General features: G+C 39.3%; 1 protein-coding gene across 2 annotated transcripts in view; it reads right to left on the reverse strand.

Annotated features, from left to right (window-relative positions):
• BRINP3 (BMP/retinoic acid inducible neural specific 3) overlaps positions 1 to 17,523 on the reverse strand; it is a 153,797-nt gene that overhangs the window by 42,483 nt on the left and 93,791 nt on the right. For both annotated transcript variants that reach the window (XM_051794087.1, XM_051794096.1), the window contains exon 5: positions 1,373 to 1,478. In XM_051794087.1, the coding sequence (XP_051650047.1) occupies positions 1,373 to 1,478 (106 nt within the window). The remainder of the gene's footprint in view (positions 1 to 1,372; positions 1,479 to 17,523) is intronic.

The raw sequence follows: 17,523 nt of genomic DNA on the forward strand, positions 1-17,523 counted from the left end.
TCCCTGAGTGACTTTTTCAATGTATTTGTATGGTTGTGAAGAGCTGTGAAAGGAAAAGAAAGCCCAGACAACCAAACATGAGTCTTGTTCCATTCTTCCATTAAATAGTTTGCACAGTTCTGACAGTGTATTTCTGCTAAAGACAATCCAATGGCAACCAACCACTGCCTGAGGGATGCAAAGATTACTTTCTGGATTTGAACAGACAAACATCATGAATATGCTGGAAACCACTAAAAATCACAAATTATTGCTGAAAATACTCCTTACATCCCAAGGGAAATGAATTTTTTTTTTTTTTAAATATACATTCTATCTGGGGAAAAAAAATATAATTTTATGGGTTTTTTATTTATTCTGAGGAGACAGAAAGGAAAAAGGAGAAAAAACACATGGATATTTTAAGCAAGACTCAGAGAGAATATCCTGAGAGGGAAGGGACCACAAGGATCATCATCCCTGAGAGCTGTTCTCTGTAGTCACCAACAACTTCACACTCTGTCCAATTGATTTACAAATCAATATAGAAAGGTTTAAAAATTGGAAATCATTTTATATCTCCCTGCAACTGCAAATTAAGAATTTCATTGTTTTCTCATGGTGTGTGGTCAGAGTTCTGCACAAATACATACATTAAAGAGAATTTAGTGTGTTTTCATAGCAATAAGTTGTTCCTGCTTCACTTGTGTAACTGAAAATAGCAATTATTAGCAGTCTAATGCCATACAGGGGGACTTATCAGAAATTTTTATCTACCTAAAATGCAGGTTGGGAAATGCATCTACTGGAATTGAAAAAGAAAATATTTAAAAATTATGACTTTTCCTTTTTCTGTTTCCCTTTCCCTCTATTTTTTTTCCTTTTTCATTTTTATATGTGTATAATTACTCACTACTTTCCAAATGAGTGAGATGCTTAACCTTCCAAATTCCCAAGAGGAGCCTTTTGGACTGCTCGTTATTTGGAGTGTTTAAAAATGTGTATCCTGCCCCACTGGTGACTCCCTGAATTTTGGTGCAACAACTGCATGAGGTGCAAGGTCCTGCTCAGGATGTGCACTCCAAATGTCCCCCCCTGCTTGGTGGAATCTGGGAATTCAGGCTGTTTAAAAAGTGTGCCAGTGGAGGAGGCTAAATAGGGATGCAAAATGTTAACAGGGCCATTCAAATTATTTTCTGATGGGTACAGAAATTGTTCCCATTTCAAAGGCAACACAAGGTACTGACATTTCCTTCACTTTGTCTCATTGCACAAACACACGCACAGAAATTAAGAAAAATGACCTTTTACAAAGGGGGAAGAGAGGAAAAACAAACAGTGTGATAAATGTCACCCCGTTCCAGAACAAATGAGTGAAATTGCACCTCCGTACCTTGCAACTGAATCTTGTTTTCAGGACTCTGGACCAGAACTGAGCTGACAGAATCTAGGTTGTCATAGTTACTGCAGCCAAGAGGCCCCGTCCGTGTCTCTGTCACCTGTGCCAGGGGAAGGGAGAAGCACTTGCTGGATTATTCAAAGCAGAACTGAGGAGTTCAGAAAATTGTTTCGTGAAATTTCCCCTTAATTCAGCCAGTAATGCATTTCAGACTTAATCAGGGCGAAATAACTCATTTTAATTGCAAAAAGGAGGACTGCAAATGTTTCACCGATGCCACAAACTGCGGGAAGGGATCTTTCCATGGCAGGGAATCCTCCCAAACACTATAATATCACAATACTATACAAATACTACAATAGTACAGTGCTGTAACAGTGTAATGCCATCCCAACAGCCAACCAACAGTCTAAACACTATTTATTTCTCCTGGCTGTGGGAATTACAAGGTTTACAAACACGAAGACTGGGATTTGCTCTGTCAAAACTTGTGCACGTGACAAACTCCTTGTTGAAATCACGGAAAAAACTTTGACTTTTCAGTGAAGCCCAGTAGGATTTGGAAGTAAAAACCTTTAATGAGCTATATAACAGGGGTGGTGGTGGGATATTCTTCATCAGGGAAGGGTGTCAGGTAAGATCAGACACAAAATTCTAGACATTGTCCGTTGTAGTCATCAAATCCATGGGCACAGAACCAAAGTACAGCTGCATTTATCAAACAGAACCACCACCAGCAGAGCCCTGGCTTCACAGCTGAGGATTGTGTTTGGAAAAGAGCAGTGACTTAAATCAGAGAATCACAGAATCATTAAAGTTGGAAAAGCCCTCTGAGATGGTGAAGTCCCACCATTAACCCACCGCTAACCCACGTCCCCAGGCATCAGATCTGCACCTCTCTTGGACACTTACAGGGATGGTGATTCCACCACTGCCCTGGGCAGCCTGTTCCAGTGCCTGACCACTCTTTCAGTGAATAAATTTTTTCTAATATCCAATCCAAATACCCCTTGGTATATTTAAACACACCTCCCCTGTGTAAATATATTTAAAATTAAAAAAAAAATAATTTATATGCTTCCTGGGATATTGTAGATAATTCTTAAGTGTCAACGAAGTGATTATAAATGCAAACTTATTTTTAAAATGAAAATGTAGTTTCTGAGCAGTGAAGCATGGCTGTGATGCCCAGGGCAGCTGGGCAGCACCACAGCAGAACAGGTAGCAACAAAAAACCCCAAACCCTCAGCAGAGGTGGATGTACCACGATCTCACCATTTTTAAACTGGATTGAGTGCTGGGGAAAATTCATTGGTTTGTGGTTCCTTTTCCTTTATATCAAGACCAGGCAGGAAGAAGAAAGTGGAAGTGGAATAAAAGCAACACAAAGAGTCTTGCACAGGCATCCCATTTTGGCTTGGGCACAGCTGGAATGACAGCTGTGATTTACCTGGGATCCTTCAGTCCCTCTGCCAATAAGGAGTCCAAAATTCCACTCTAAAATCTCCTTTTTTGGTAACACCCCCAGCCCATTTACAGAATCCCAATCTCTTTATACAATAACAAAGAGAGTTACCCAGATCAAATAAGAAGAATAGCCAGAAGACAATAAAAGGCAGGTGAATGTTGCAGTGAGCTTTATCCTAGCTCTGAAATATTATGCTCAGCCTTCATCTGTGCAATTCTTTATTTAAAGCTCCATTTATTTTAGTGTTGTTTTTGTTTGTATAGTATTATGATTTTCAACCACTTGAATATAAGGCAATGGAGTTTCATAAAGTCAAATGAAATGTATAAACTGCAAAGCAAATTTTACAATTCCTATCCATTGTTATTACTCTTATGTCTCCTGAAATCACAAAATAAGGAAGGTTAGTAAGCAGCTTTTTAGTTATTGTGCCCTTTTTGTTCATGTTTCTTCACTCCATCTGAATTATGCAAAACATAGATAGAGACTATGTTTTGAGTGGTTTGAGTGAGAGCACTTGGTGTATTTAGGTGTGCCAAGAGGCAGAATGGGGAAAAAAAATCACCATTCAAAGTTATTTTACTATTAGGGACTGGTTATATAAATACATTGATTCAGAAGAAAACTGATTCTATGAAAAACAGCTGAGGACAGTTAAATTTGGATGTGACTTAGAGATGTTCGTGACTGTTACAAGGAAGTAATAAAATATAGTTCTAATGATAGCAATAAAAGACAATGCTTAATGAATCAGGCAATAAACAAGGATTTTTTCTAAACTTTTCACTCAGATCTATGTATTTATATTATTCACTCTTTTACTTTTTCCAAGTACCTTCCCCTTCCTCGATCAACTCTGGTACTTTTAACTCCTGCACAGAAAATATATTGCAAGAAGAAAGTCAAAATGTATAGTCTCAATATGTAACAAAGAAAAGCTAAAGAACACGAAGATCATTCAACCTTCCACTTTTGATGGGTGACAATTCTAGTCAGAGGTCAAAGTGATGCACAAATATTTTTTATATTTTGCACAAATCCTGCTCCACAGAGATTGTAAACCAGAAAGAGAATTTGAGTGGTTGATAAATGGAAGCTTCAAATTCCCATCAGATTTTCTGATCAAAAAGAAAAGATTTAATTGTCATAGATCACAGAACCACAGGTTGGTTTGGGATGGAAGGGACCTTAAAGCCCATCCAGTGCCACCCCCTGCCATGGGCAGGGACACCTTCCACCAGCCCTGTCCAACCTGACCTTGGACATTTTGGGGTAACCCTTGTTGATAAAAAAGCAGACTAGGGGATGGTGGGGGGGAGTGGTACAAATACATTAATTCTGGTTTGATCTTAGTGTTACTGGTATCACAGATGATTTTACGTTTTTTGTTTCAGGAACAACAGAAGTGAAACTGGAGAGGCACTGGCACGTCTTTAATTATCTTCCAGGCAGAGAAGTGTGACTGTGTTCAGTCCCAAGATCACAGCTGAAAACTGTTTTGTCTGAGAGTGCACAAAAAAAGATGAACCAATAAGAGGAGAGGGAAAGGTAAAATCTAAATGCAGATTGTGCTGAGATGGTCCAGAAGGGACTGAATATGCACAAAGAGCACCAGAACCACATCCTTGGTTTGTTAAGACAAAGAACACGAACTCACAAAGCCAAACACCGCAGAACAAAGTTATTTAATAACCAAACCCCCTAAGAAGGGGTAACAAAACAAGGGTGAAATCTCTGCCACGAGCCAGGCAGGCTGTTCTCCAGCCTTGTTTGCAGAGATTAGCACAGAACAGGTTTCCCTGGGCAGCAGGGCTTTCAGCTCCCAGAAATAAACTCTAACAATTTGGCATTAATGAGACAAATGCCTACAGTTTTGAGTCAGTTAGATCTCATAACCATGGTGATAACGACCCGATTATAAGTGCACTGAGAACACAACTCCCGGCACTTCAGCAGGGCTGAATTCTTGTGATACCAGTGGGTAGTATTTCCCTGGGAAATAGTCTGCTTTTTGTGTCCATGATAATTAAGCCTAGAGAAGACATTCCTAATAAAAGAGAAATGTATTTCTGCGGAGATTTTGCTCCTGGTGTGTCCTTTTCCATGCACAGAGCTGGCATCCCTAACGCTGTGCTGCCTTCATAAAGCACTGTCCTCTTCTGAGAGACTCTTTAAAAAGGTATTTGGCTTCTAAGGAAGAGAACTTAACCAACACAAAGGAGGATGAGACAATGCTGGTCGCTTCAGAACAGGCAGCCACATTCATATCCCCATAAAGCTCTTTAACATTTTGAACATTCGAATAATTATTTAAGCAAACTCATCGTACACACGTGATGGAGGAAGGTCTGTTCTGAACAACCAGTGCAGGCAGAAGGCAGGGTAAAGTCTGGAGTGGGGAGAAAACCTGAAGTCCTCAGGATTCTCCTAAATAACATGCTGGTGGTGTTGGGTTGATGGTTGGATTTGGTCATCTTAGAGGTCTTTTCCAACCTTAATGATTCCATGACTCTCCCCTGGACCTCACCCTCCCCTGTTCCCTCAAATTGGAATCCCTGCACATTCTGCAGTCAATGCTCATTTCACCTTAAAAAAAGTGATCAAATGAATAGGCACTAAATGTACTTTCTGTTTAGATGTGGATCTCCTGCCAATTCTCTTCTTTTTTTTTTTTTTTTCCCCCAGGCTTGACAGTTTTTCACAAAAGCACCTTTATGCCAGCACTTCCCTTTGCCACACAATAGTTGCTGCTCTGCTGCCCTACTTATGCCATTGAACGTATCAAAAAACTCCCGCTAATTAGTGGGTAATTAAAATAAATCAAATTTTCTGAGTGTTCCAAGGACTGACACTTCTCCTGCTATGGGCTTTTCTGAAGGAGGTACAGACAAACCAGCAGCATTCACAATGTTAGGGGTTGGATTCAAGTTTTCAATATCACTTCATTAATTGCTAGCATTCTAAAACAATACCTCACAGGCATCTAATGCTTTCAGCACATTTTCTACCAGAATAGGGCTGATGTTTCAGTTTGAAGAACCCACTAACTCAGGAGACCTGGAAATGCTCCCACTGTATTTTTCTGTCATCTGTAAGATGGAATAGGAACAGTAAACTTGATCTTTCTGCAAGAGAAGTAATTGCAAAATTTCCATTAACTTCATTACAAGAGGAATAACGACTTCTTTCAAGTTTTTGGGCAAGGAGACAATGCTGAATTTTACCAAATGCAACACTTAAGCTTCCCAAGAGATCAGTCTAATCCTTCTATTCCCTCTCCTTTTTTATTGTGCTCTCGGGAATTTACTGGGAACCAGACTGTTCCACTACAATGACATTGAAATGTATTCTCCTTACACAAAGCATTAAACACTCCAGAAATCAGAATATTCTAGGAACTAGAAATAAACTCCCACTGTTTGAATTCTGCTCCCTTGTTGCATTTGTTAAAAAATATGATGATTTTTTTTGAAAGGCTGTTTAGGTTCATGTGACAGGGAGCAACCACCTCTCCTCTCAAGTCTATTCCCCACTATCATAGAGGGTAATTTATTGTCTGTGAATTCCCAGAGAATCCACAAGAACACTGAAAGGAGTCTGGCAGCACTGACAGTCCTGGTATCACAGCCACAGTTTTCCCCTTCTCAAGGACATTTTTAATCCCTTGCCTGTGAGATGCCACGTTCCCGTGGCATCCTCCTGGAATGCAACCAGGATGTTTGCAGGAAATGAGGCTGATGGAAAACCAGTCAGGGCAGTGTTGCCAGAGCCTTTATTTCCTGCGTTTTCAGAAATCAAAGGTGCATCAGCCTCATGCAGAGAATGAGGACAGGCACTCTCTCTGAAAGAACAGGTTATCTCTTTTAATTAATCTTGAAGAACAGATGACAGTGAAGTTCTTTTATGGACAAGCAGCAGAGCTGGCAAAAATGTAATAAAAACTGATTATTTTGTCTCAGTTTCCATTTAGCTATTTCTACTTGCTCATATCTTACTTAAATTAACACTAATATTATGTCTTCACGGCTTTTATGGCCTAAAGAGAGAGCTGAGCAACAAACAGTAAATGAAATCTATATTTTCGGTTTAAAAGATAAAATTAGAAGCAGAGAGGACAGTGCAGATACAAATTAAAATGATATTTCATGTTTATAAAAACCTCAAGGTATCTGCAGAAAGCAAAAGCAAAGCTGCCTACTGAAGCAAAACCCAATTCCTAACTTTGCATCCTTTTCCAAACATAATTCCATTACTATATAAAGGACAAAGAAATTTTGGGGCACAGACTGTAAAGGGAGGCCATCTTCTTACATCTAACTACAAAATCCCAGGCAAGGACTTTCCAAGAGTATTAGGAACAGGATTCATATCTTCATGGATCAGTTCCAATATCCAGTGCTAAGGCTACTGGGATTTTTCACTGTGTCCCCATTAATTTCAGGAAGACAGGATGATTTGTCCCTTTGTAATACTCACAGAGGTTATTAGTCATAATAATACTGCAGTTGAATGAAAAACCTATTTTTTTTAAGTTGGGAAAGTATGAAGAAAAACTGTAGTCCTTCCTTAATTACAATGAATAGTTAAAATGTTCCTTTTCTCTGTGAAGTATCAGGAAAAAGATCATGTTGGTAAATATAAAAATTAGCTTTAGATCATTTGGAAACATTTTACCTCCAAAGGGGTCAGTTTCAAAAATTATATATACATTATTTTTTAAGAGGAAAAAAACAGAAGAAACTTGTGCTAATGAAAACGTGTGACAGGTTAACATTAGATCCTAAAAATAAAGCATTTAAAGACCTGAAGCTCAAAAATCAAAGTGATAAGGGCAGGTTAATTAAGAACCCAATTTTCCATGGAGATCCTATTAGGATTATATGTTTCTGTGCAGTTCTAAAACAGAGAAATAATTCTCTGGACTATTTTTGAGTATCTAAAGGCAAAAAAAGCCCTTCTTTAATGTGGCATCGGTGGTGCACAAAAATATATTGCACACCCCGCCTGCAGAGGCTTTTTGCAACTTTGTCCAATCATGTAATTACAATATTCAGTTTCTGATTACAATATTTGAGCTTTGCCTCATCTGTCACAGCCACTCCCAAAACCGGCCCTCCCACAGCACCGCCCTCCCCAGTTTGAGTCCGTGGTCCTACAACGACCACCCCTTCATCTTCTTTGTCTTCCTCGTCTCCTCTGACCCTCCTGGAATGGTTTCAAGGCCCCTGAATAGCTCTGACTACTCATACCAAGTGTTATGTCTCTGTTGGAATGTTAAACAGCATTTTTAGAAATCTGGTACAAAGAGGTTTAGCAGGCTAAAGGTACTAACAAGCCACGCTAAAACTTTATACAATATAGATTTTAAGGCATCACTTATTCTTTTCAGCAATCTCTCTAACAATTTCCTAGAGGAAGCTGTTTCCAGCTCTAACATTTCCTGCCTGGGTGCACGTGTAAACTCCTGATTTATTTCTGCAGTTCCCAGCACTCCAACCCTGAACACTCTGCCCCTCTCCCAGTGACATCCCAGCAGGACATTTTGCATGTCCATTTTCTTTTCCCATCCTCCAGTCAGACTCCCCCTCGTGGGGTTGTCATTCCAACCTCTCCAAAGAAATCACATTCCTGTCCCTGCCTCTCTGCTGGCTCGCTCTGCCTGCCTCACATACGTGTTTGTAGGGGTTTATTTTTAGGTTGTACCCTCATTACTTCCCACCCATTTATTCCCTCTGGTAAATGACTGTAACACATTTGCCCTTTCTGTCTCACTGGTACTGCCAACTCTCCATTTATAGTTTTGCTAAACTGTTATTTTTGTGCTGCTGGTTTTAATGCTTTCCTGCACATTTGAAGACCTACCTACAGAGTCAGCAGCTACAACTGATCTATAATTTAACCATTAAACCCCTATCAGATGTTCGAGTTATAGGGAGTTTAGCTTGGTGAAATTTGTATTAGAAAAGAAAAGCAATTCAATACTGAAGCTCTAAACTTCATTTCACAGGGATGCTTCTCAGTGGTAGATGACTAATTTAGGTCTGTTGTTCTGTAAGTTTGATTGATTATGTTGTTACATGATCATCGTGTAGGTTAATCTGTGGTGAAAGCAAATCCTTGCCTTTAAATCCCACAGACTCGTAAAAAAACATGGAAAGAAGGTCTGAGACTGGAATCTGATGTGCAAATACTGCTGCAGTCAGCATGTATGTCATGCATAGGGCATGGCCACATTTTATGAATCTTACTCAAAGTGGGCCATTAGGATGGACAAACTTGTTCACAGAACCATGGAATAATGGAAGTATGGAATCTTCAAATCATAGAATCACAGAATTATGTAATCATAGTATCACAGAACAATAGAATCATAGAATCATAAAACCACACAATAATTGAACCAGAGAGTAACTGAATCATAGAACCACGGAATCATTTAGGTTGGCATGGGATGTAAACCTCCTGTGTTAGGACAACTTGCTGCAAGCCTGAGATGAGGGTAAATACACCTGAGGGTATATTTCATCAAGATACAAATATTCACACAGTTCTACCCAGAACTCTCCACTGTGAACCAAACAACTCTTCTAATTATCAATTATACGTATAGAAGTAAAAATTACTTTTCAGGTAACAATTTTTGTTGCTGTGATAATAAGCACTATTATAGATAAAATAAAAATTACAGGGGAAGTCAGGTCAAGAGGAAAGAAGCAGATTTGCAAGTGAAGAACCATAAAATAGAATAATGTTTGATTGCAAAGAAACCTTAGACTCCTAATATTTTTGCCAAAATAATAAAAATTCCCCTTTTTATTCCCTCTGAGACCAATTGTATTCCAGATAATTCTATTGCCTGTCTGCCACAGCTTGGAAGGGAGAGCTGTATCCAGGTTTCACAGTTCAGTCAAAATGTTTTGGAAATGAGAGTTGGTAGCTGTGTTCTGTATCCAGAAGTCTGATCTTTTAGATCTGGTCTGTCAAAATATATGAGGAGAAAGATCTTTTTTTTTACACCTAAGTCCTGTCAAATATGCACAGTCAAGTGCAGAACCCTGTAGCACAGGGCCTGAGATGGCTGTGGTTGTACTCACCCTTAAATGTAGAAACTTGTGATGTCAAACACTCCAAAGGCTAAGGATTGTGGAAACTCCTTTTAGTGAAGGAGAACAGGGAAGGTGTAAGTACCAAACCATGTTTTCATTCAAACAGAGAGTCGTGGAATATCCTGAGTTGGAAGGGACCCACAAGTGCAGCTCCTGGCCCTGCACAGACACCCCAATGATCCCACCATGTGCCTTATCCCTCATATCCCTTAAATTTTTAAGGAGCACCCAAATGAAAGAATATCTCTCTGTCCAAAACTGCATCACGTCTGAGTGGCATCTTCAAATCAGTTTAAAGTCTTACTCAGAATAAAAGCAAAAAACTGAATTTGCTGACTTTGATTAAATAATCAAAATATTCATAACTTCAAATATAGCAAATGCAACTCAGGTATTTCTGCAAAGTTACAGTAATAGAGACCATTAGGAAACTGGAACACAAAGAATTCAAACATTAAAGCCATTTGGAGAGACAGGAATTACAGCTGGGTGGGAAACCCCTGCAGACATACCAAGATCCTCAAGATCCTCAAGAAAATACCAGATCCTCCCCAGTGCAAATCAACACTGCCTGTAGTGGAACATTGTGGATTTGCACCATGGGCATTTCCATGTTTTTGGTAGGTGGAAATACCTCTGGCATTGAGTCTGGCTCATCAAACTCTGCTCTTGGACCTGAGCTCATTCACCATCCTGAAAGACTTGTGGGTGAACGGGCTGAGTGCTCTTTGGAAAGTTCTGGCCAACAACTGAGTGATTCTCAACGTTGTTATTTCATGCACAAAATAAAAAGGGATATTTAAATGCACAGAAGCCTGCTCTTAGAATTAGGCTCTGAGGGCAATGTTATCCAGACAGACTGCTGTGCCCAGCTGGCAAATCCTTCAAATCATCCTGATTCGTGGGAATAGAAAGACCTATCAGATATCAAGATCTGTTCATTAAAATGTGCATGAATGTGTCCTACTATGGGTCTTGCATTGATATGAATTTTGCAAAAGATGTTTAGAATATAGAACCTTGTCCAAGGGTTTTATTCATTTCTTTCTGGTCCTGACATGGATGAGACAACGCCAAGGGCAAGAGCATTTCTTCCACCAAAAAAAAAAACCAGAAAAAGAAAGAGCTCGAGCTCCTATGAGCATGAGAATTTAGGGAAAGAGGGAAGTTCAGAAGGAAAAAGAGGTAACATATGAAAAGAGAGCAGCACTTATTATCCAGACTGCAGAGTCCTGTGGAGTGAGAGGACTTTGTTCTGCTCAGAATCGAAAGGAACTCAGCCACCAGCAGGTTTTGTTTTGTTTCCATGCAGACTCCCATGGAAGTTAGGGCATTTCTAGGTATCCAAGTGTCCAGCTCCTTTCATGATGTGGGAGGTGAAAAACCTATTGACAGGAGTTGTTTTCAATTAAATGTCATACATAAGTAAATATGTGTAAATTCACATATGTCACCCTGTATTTTCTTCATGTCCTTTTACTTCTCAGAAAGCTTATCTTGCCTGTAGTGCACAATTCTTTCTAAGCCATTACACTGTGACAGCAGGGTAGAAATTAAATCACACACTGTAGACTTGCCAGTTTTGTACATTTTCATCAAGGAAGGACAGATCCTCCCCAGTGTGAACCAACATCAGAGTCAGAAAAGCAGACCCACATCTTTAAGCACCATTCTTTAACCAAGTCTGTAAACTGCTGTGCTTGAAGGAACATGGGCTGTTTCTTTCTGACAGTGATACAAATGGCTCAGTATTGCTGTGAATGTCAGATTTCAAACAGGGAACCAGAGTAAGAACAAAGTTCTTAAGTGGACTAAAACATGACAGGGAAAATATTTTAATGGTCCCCTTCAAAGCACTTTCTCTGTTATTGTCAACTTATTTTTACACCTTAAGGAAAAGTTGAAGGAAAAACATGAAATTTCTTTTTCCAGGCTCTAGGTACTCCTGGAGAAGATACAATTAAATTTCCTTACAAATCTACCTATTTAGTGGGAGACTGCATACACACATCCCCCATTTGGTGGAATTATAAATATTGGAAAATTATGAACTACTGTGACAGTGACACAAAAGGGGGGGGGAGGTGGGGAATGTTATTTATTTTTATATTACTTCTAATAGAAATCAAAGGAAAAATACCCAGAGGCCATGAAATGTATGAACTCTTCCCTGGGAATGGGAGGGTTGAATTACTTATCTACAGAGATAATGAACAGTATTTTGATAGATTGGGAAGAGATAGCTGGGGCTGAACTGTGAAACTCTGATCTCAGTGATAGGGATGTGCATGCAAAGGCACTCCTCTGACGTCAGTGGAGTTTGTTCATCAAAAAAGGTCAGAATCTCACCTGGCAAAATTAGAAACACCTTTTATTTCACTCACTCGATTCAGTTCCGAAGTCTAGAGAACAGTGATGAAACTTCCAACCTTTAAGACACTAAAGATCTGAAAGTAAAGATCACTCTATAGTACAGAAAGTCCCCTGGGTGAATAATGAAACCTTTCTTAAACCCAGCTCCTGCTACAGTGTAGAGAGGCATTATATGTGTCATCTTGTAAAGATTAGGTTACAGTTTTGCTGTCAGACATGGAAATCCTGCTGAAGCACCTCGTGGAGGTCTACAAGATAGAAATGAGGGTGAAGTGCAGAAGACAGCAGTGATGTGACTCTCAGTGCCAGTTACCTACAGAGGATTCTCACACAAAGGATATTTTCAGGGTTTTTTCACACTAAGTGGATAGACTGAAAAGGATGGTTGCAAATTGAATCCTAAACTACAACAGCAAACGTGTAAAAATGTATTATGGGCAAAAATTCTCTAGGAAAAATAACATGTACATGGAAAGCTTGGCACAGCCTTTTATTGTTCTCTCCTCTGATTTCTTCTGCCTCATAGTCTCTATTCCTCTGAGATATTCCTCCTAATCTGACCTTTGTGTTCATACAAGCTGTTGATACACGATATCTCGTATTTCTGAGAGTTCAGAGGCAGGGAAATGTTCTGTGAATTTGATAGTCCTTGCTTGACATTCTCTGACCTGCTGACAGGCAGTAGCTGCCAATTAGAGAGCAGAGGACAGGCAGAGTGCTCAAGTTTCTCAACCCAGCCAGAATAAAGATCAAATTAAAATCCATACAAATCTGAGTGCCTCCACATTGGTGCTGGAGTGCTCTGCTCTAACTGCACTGTTCAATATGTTCACTGTGCATCTCTCAGGATTAAAACCCTTCTCCATCCTCTGGGTTTATTTACTTTAGTTTCAGGGTTTTTAGGGAAAAAAAAAAGGAGAATATGGAACATTTAAGGAACTGTGATATGAGTTGTTTATAGGTTTTTGACAACTGTGATGGCAAGTGTTCTGTGAGTGCTGTTAAGGTCTCTCATTTACATATGGATATTTATAGCCTGCTCAGGGTTTGGCAGTCTTTATTTCCCTGGCTTTGTTTTTTTTTTTTTTTACTCTTCTCTCTTGACTAAACTAAATAACTAATCTACCAGACTCCTTCAATTTGTTTTGCTTTATCATGTCATATGATCTATCCTTTTTTTGTTGTTGTTTTGTGGTGCTGGTTTGTTTTTTTTTCCTAAGCGAAGAAGAACAGTTATCTAAATTCTCTCCGAAAGGCATATCCCAGCATCTCTGTTATGTGCTATTTTATTGGTTAGGGTCGGAAGGGACCCTAAAAATCATCTCATCCCACCCCCTGCCATGGGCAGGGACACCTTCCACTAGCCCAGGTTGCTCCAAGCCCCGTCCAACCTGGCCTTGGACACTTCCAGGGATCCAGGGGCAGCCACAGCTTCTCTGACAGGGGAGAATTTACCCCTAATGTCTAATCTAACCCTGTCCTCCTTCAGCTTAAAGTCATTACCCCTTGTCCTCTCTCTGCTTGCCCTTTCCAAAGTCCCTCTCCAGCCTTCTTGAAAGCCCTCTTTAGATATTTTAGGGTTTTTCCCCCCTTTTCTCTCATGGTCTCAAACAGTGAGGGCCACATTCTCCCAGGACTCGTGTTGCTTTGCCCACTGAAGAGTTCAGCTCTCTGCCACCTTTCAGAGAAAGCAGCCCTGGAGATTCAGATTAATTAAACTTGTTCTTAATATCATCATCTTAAATTCCTCAATAAGATATGGAAATAAATCCCTAACCTCAATAATATTTAGTGTGTTCTTAGAATTAGTTAACAATCCACACGTGGCAGTCACAAGATTTCATTACACCTGGGATGAATCTAACCCAAAGATTTCCAACAGCTTCCAGAGAAAAATCTATAAAACCTCCTGTATTTCATTTTTACAATGAGACAAACACAAACCCTGTGCTGTAGAAGATGGTACAGAGACTTCTTTGCTACCTGAAGGGTGATGCCCAGGGTCTAACTGCAGGTCTTCTGGTAAGATTAAATAATGACCTAAATTTAAATTTAAAATTCTAGCTATAGAAACAGTGAGCTGGGTTTGTGAAGCTTTTAATATTGAGTGGAATTTCTAAAGAAGCCTGCAAAAGCATTCAATTCTCACAGAAATTTCACGGGAGGCAGAGATTTGAGATCACAATTTCTACGTATTTCCTAATTTTTTAACTCCCCCTTCGAAAAACTCCAAGCTTTGGTCTCGGATGGAGGCAGTTCTGATCTCCCAAGGATGTGGACAACTGGGAATTTCATAATGGTCTTGAACAATTTTGTTTCTCAATATTTGGTTGATTACAAGGTTTCTCAACTGTGCAGTCTTAAATTCTATGCAGAGACTGAACGGATAAAATGAGGGCAAGAAGGGTTCAAGAGCTGGATTTCAAAAGCTTTCCAAAAAATTGGCTGTTCATACAAAAGTGTGCAAACAACTGACATTTCGAATTTGCCAGAAACTTGACAAAAGCACATGGCTTTATAGTATTTCAGCATTTCTACTTTTGATTACAGCAATTACTGGAACCCACGGAAAAGCACGTTCAAATGTGAGATATGAAAGGAAAAAATATTGAATCAAGCCAGCTCCAAAACAAAGAAACACACACACAAAAAAAGGTCTGCATTTCAGGCTGAGTTTTGAGTGAGAAACTAATTTCATTACACTTAAGTTTCCTCTCTAACAGCCCACCATGAGTCATTCACGGGTTAATTATAGATAATCAGATATAGTTACCATCACAATAGAGCCCTGTTCGTTGTAATCCAAAGTTTTCAAAGACAACAAAATGCTTAAATCTCTCATAGCAAGGAAAAAAAAAAGTGTTTGGGGGAAAGTAAAAAGCAAATTGCACAATAAAATTTAATTGAAATTAGAGGGCACATTCTCAGGGATGTTTATTCTTTCTCACTCAGATGGAATAAATGGGCTGTAATCTGGCTGTAAATAGCTGGTGGAAAATTCAATTTATGCATCTGTTCTTCTGTTGCCTCCTGTTCTTTTGTTGCACTGTGGCTGTCCTACAACTGTTTGGACCCTAAAATAACATGTATTCTGTGGTCTCCCGGCCCAGCTGCCATGAAAGGAGATGAATTCTGGGATGGAAGGTGATATCTTCCAAAAGAAAAATACTGTAATCCCCCAAGAGACAAACACTGTAAGAACCTCACTTTATTAATGGTTATGTTCTAACATAACTCTGTTTCTAATTTTGCAGAATGCAGTGAGAGTGTTCAGTAATATTTAATTTACTGTGTAACCAACGTGGGTTTTCTGTGCTCTGCACAATTGTTTGGACCTTCAGTGGGTACAAACCAGCCTGGCTGTGCTTGTGTCCCACCAGCACCGGGTGGGAAGGGCTGGGAATGCTTTTAAGGGTAATTATGTCACAGTAACAAACTTGATTACAGGCAAATTGGATTAACAAACTTGATCCATCAAATTCATCTCTCCCGCTCCTTTCCTCATACTGCACATTAGCAGACTTTGCTATGAATAGTGTTGTTTCTCACTAGATAAATAAAAACTAAATATGAAGGCCTTAATGTTAATTCTCACTTTCCTCTTCTTAATGCTTTCCTTTCTCTGTGACAACTTCATTTTTGATAGAAAAGCTTAATTATAGAACTTATCAAAATATTGTCTTCCTGCATCAGTCCCACAAAATAATATAACAAAAATTGTGAGAAGAAAATTCAGCAATCACATATCTCAGTGACTTTGAACAAAGAAGATAAGAATTTCTCCAGTATTAATTGTTTCAATTCCATAAGCGAGAAAAAAATTATTCATTATGTGTTGCTTTCTAAAGAGACATCCTTAGAATTTAGGAAAACAGACATCTCTTGCTGATTTTATTTTTTTTTTTCCAGAAGACTAACTGAGCTTGATCACTCTCACCTAATATTTGATGCCTTGTTGATTGGGCTCTGTAACTCAGAGACTTAATGGATCTCATTCTGTGTCCCATCTGGAAAGACCTTAGACCTTAATCTATTAAGGAAGAATTCATTAGTCTGAGAGGATGGAAACATTAGGAACTGAGTGGCCAAACCTGGACACAGCCCTGATTTGTGAGTGGGTGAGCTGCTCATCCTCTTTCCTGTGCTAAATAAATCCATCCTTGGGGGTGCTTTAAGGCAGCTTCAAGACTCTGTTCTGCTGCTGAATGCTTATATTTTTTTTCCTTACTGTTTCATGGTGCTGTAGATGAGATAATATTTCTTTCCAAATTGTTATTTTTACATTTTTTTTTTGTTGATAAATAAATGATCACTAAATCTTATTAAGGTGTTCCTGGTTTACACTGCACAAACCAGACAGCCTAAAACACAGAAAAATCAGGAGAAACAAAAAATCACAAGGAAGGACACAGAATGAATGTGGTAACTTGCTCAGAACATACTCTGTGGTGTTTATAAATATTATCCTTTTGCTTTTTAGGAGAAAACCTGACATTTTTTTCATATGAATAGAGAAAGAAAGAGGTGTGAGAGTGATGTAGCTTAACTTGAAAAGAGAGTATTATACTGATTTGGGGGGAAAAAAAAGGAAGAAATATTGGCTTTGGTTATGGGAGGGAGAGGGGGTGTCTGTGTACTGCTGAAAGAAAGAGAGTGTCTTTTTAATCTCTCTTCTCAAATAATGTTTTAGGGGTGTCCAGCCACGAAGAAAGCCATCTCTGGACACTACAGTCCCCAAATACGTTGCTGTGCAAACAGCTGTGCAATTTTTTTTTTCACTCCTGTCACAGTTTCAGACTGCCCAGTCACAGGAAATGTGACAAACCAACGAGTCAAACAGCAAAGCAGATTATTCCTGCTCCTGTCGAAGTCCAAACCTGCAGGAACTGGAGTGGCAGATCCCCTTTGTGCACTGAAGTGCTCTGATTTAACTGCAAATATCGTGGTTTTTGATTTGACCACAAATTCTGGTCAACCCCTTCTCCCTGTGAAGGCACTTCCAGGGAACTAAATTCATATTGGCTTGACTAACAGCCAAGGTAGTTGGAAATTCCAGCTGGCTTCAGGTGGTCTTTAGTGAAGATCTTGGTTACCAGTGGAAAGATCCAACGAGCAGAAAGGATTCTAAATCACATTTTACATTAAGGCTTCCATAATTACTGCATATTCAACTGCAAGCTAAAATTTTATTTGCTCTT

This window comes from Manacus candei, unplaced genomic scaffold (genome assembly GCF_025592945.1).
Source record: "Manacus candei isolate 608988 ecotype Guabito, Panama unplaced genomic scaffold, ASM2559294v1 h1tg000005l, whole genome shotgun sequence".
Classification (NCBI taxonomy): Eukaryota; Metazoa; Chordata; class Aves; order Passeriformes; family Pipridae; genus Manacus; species Manacus candei.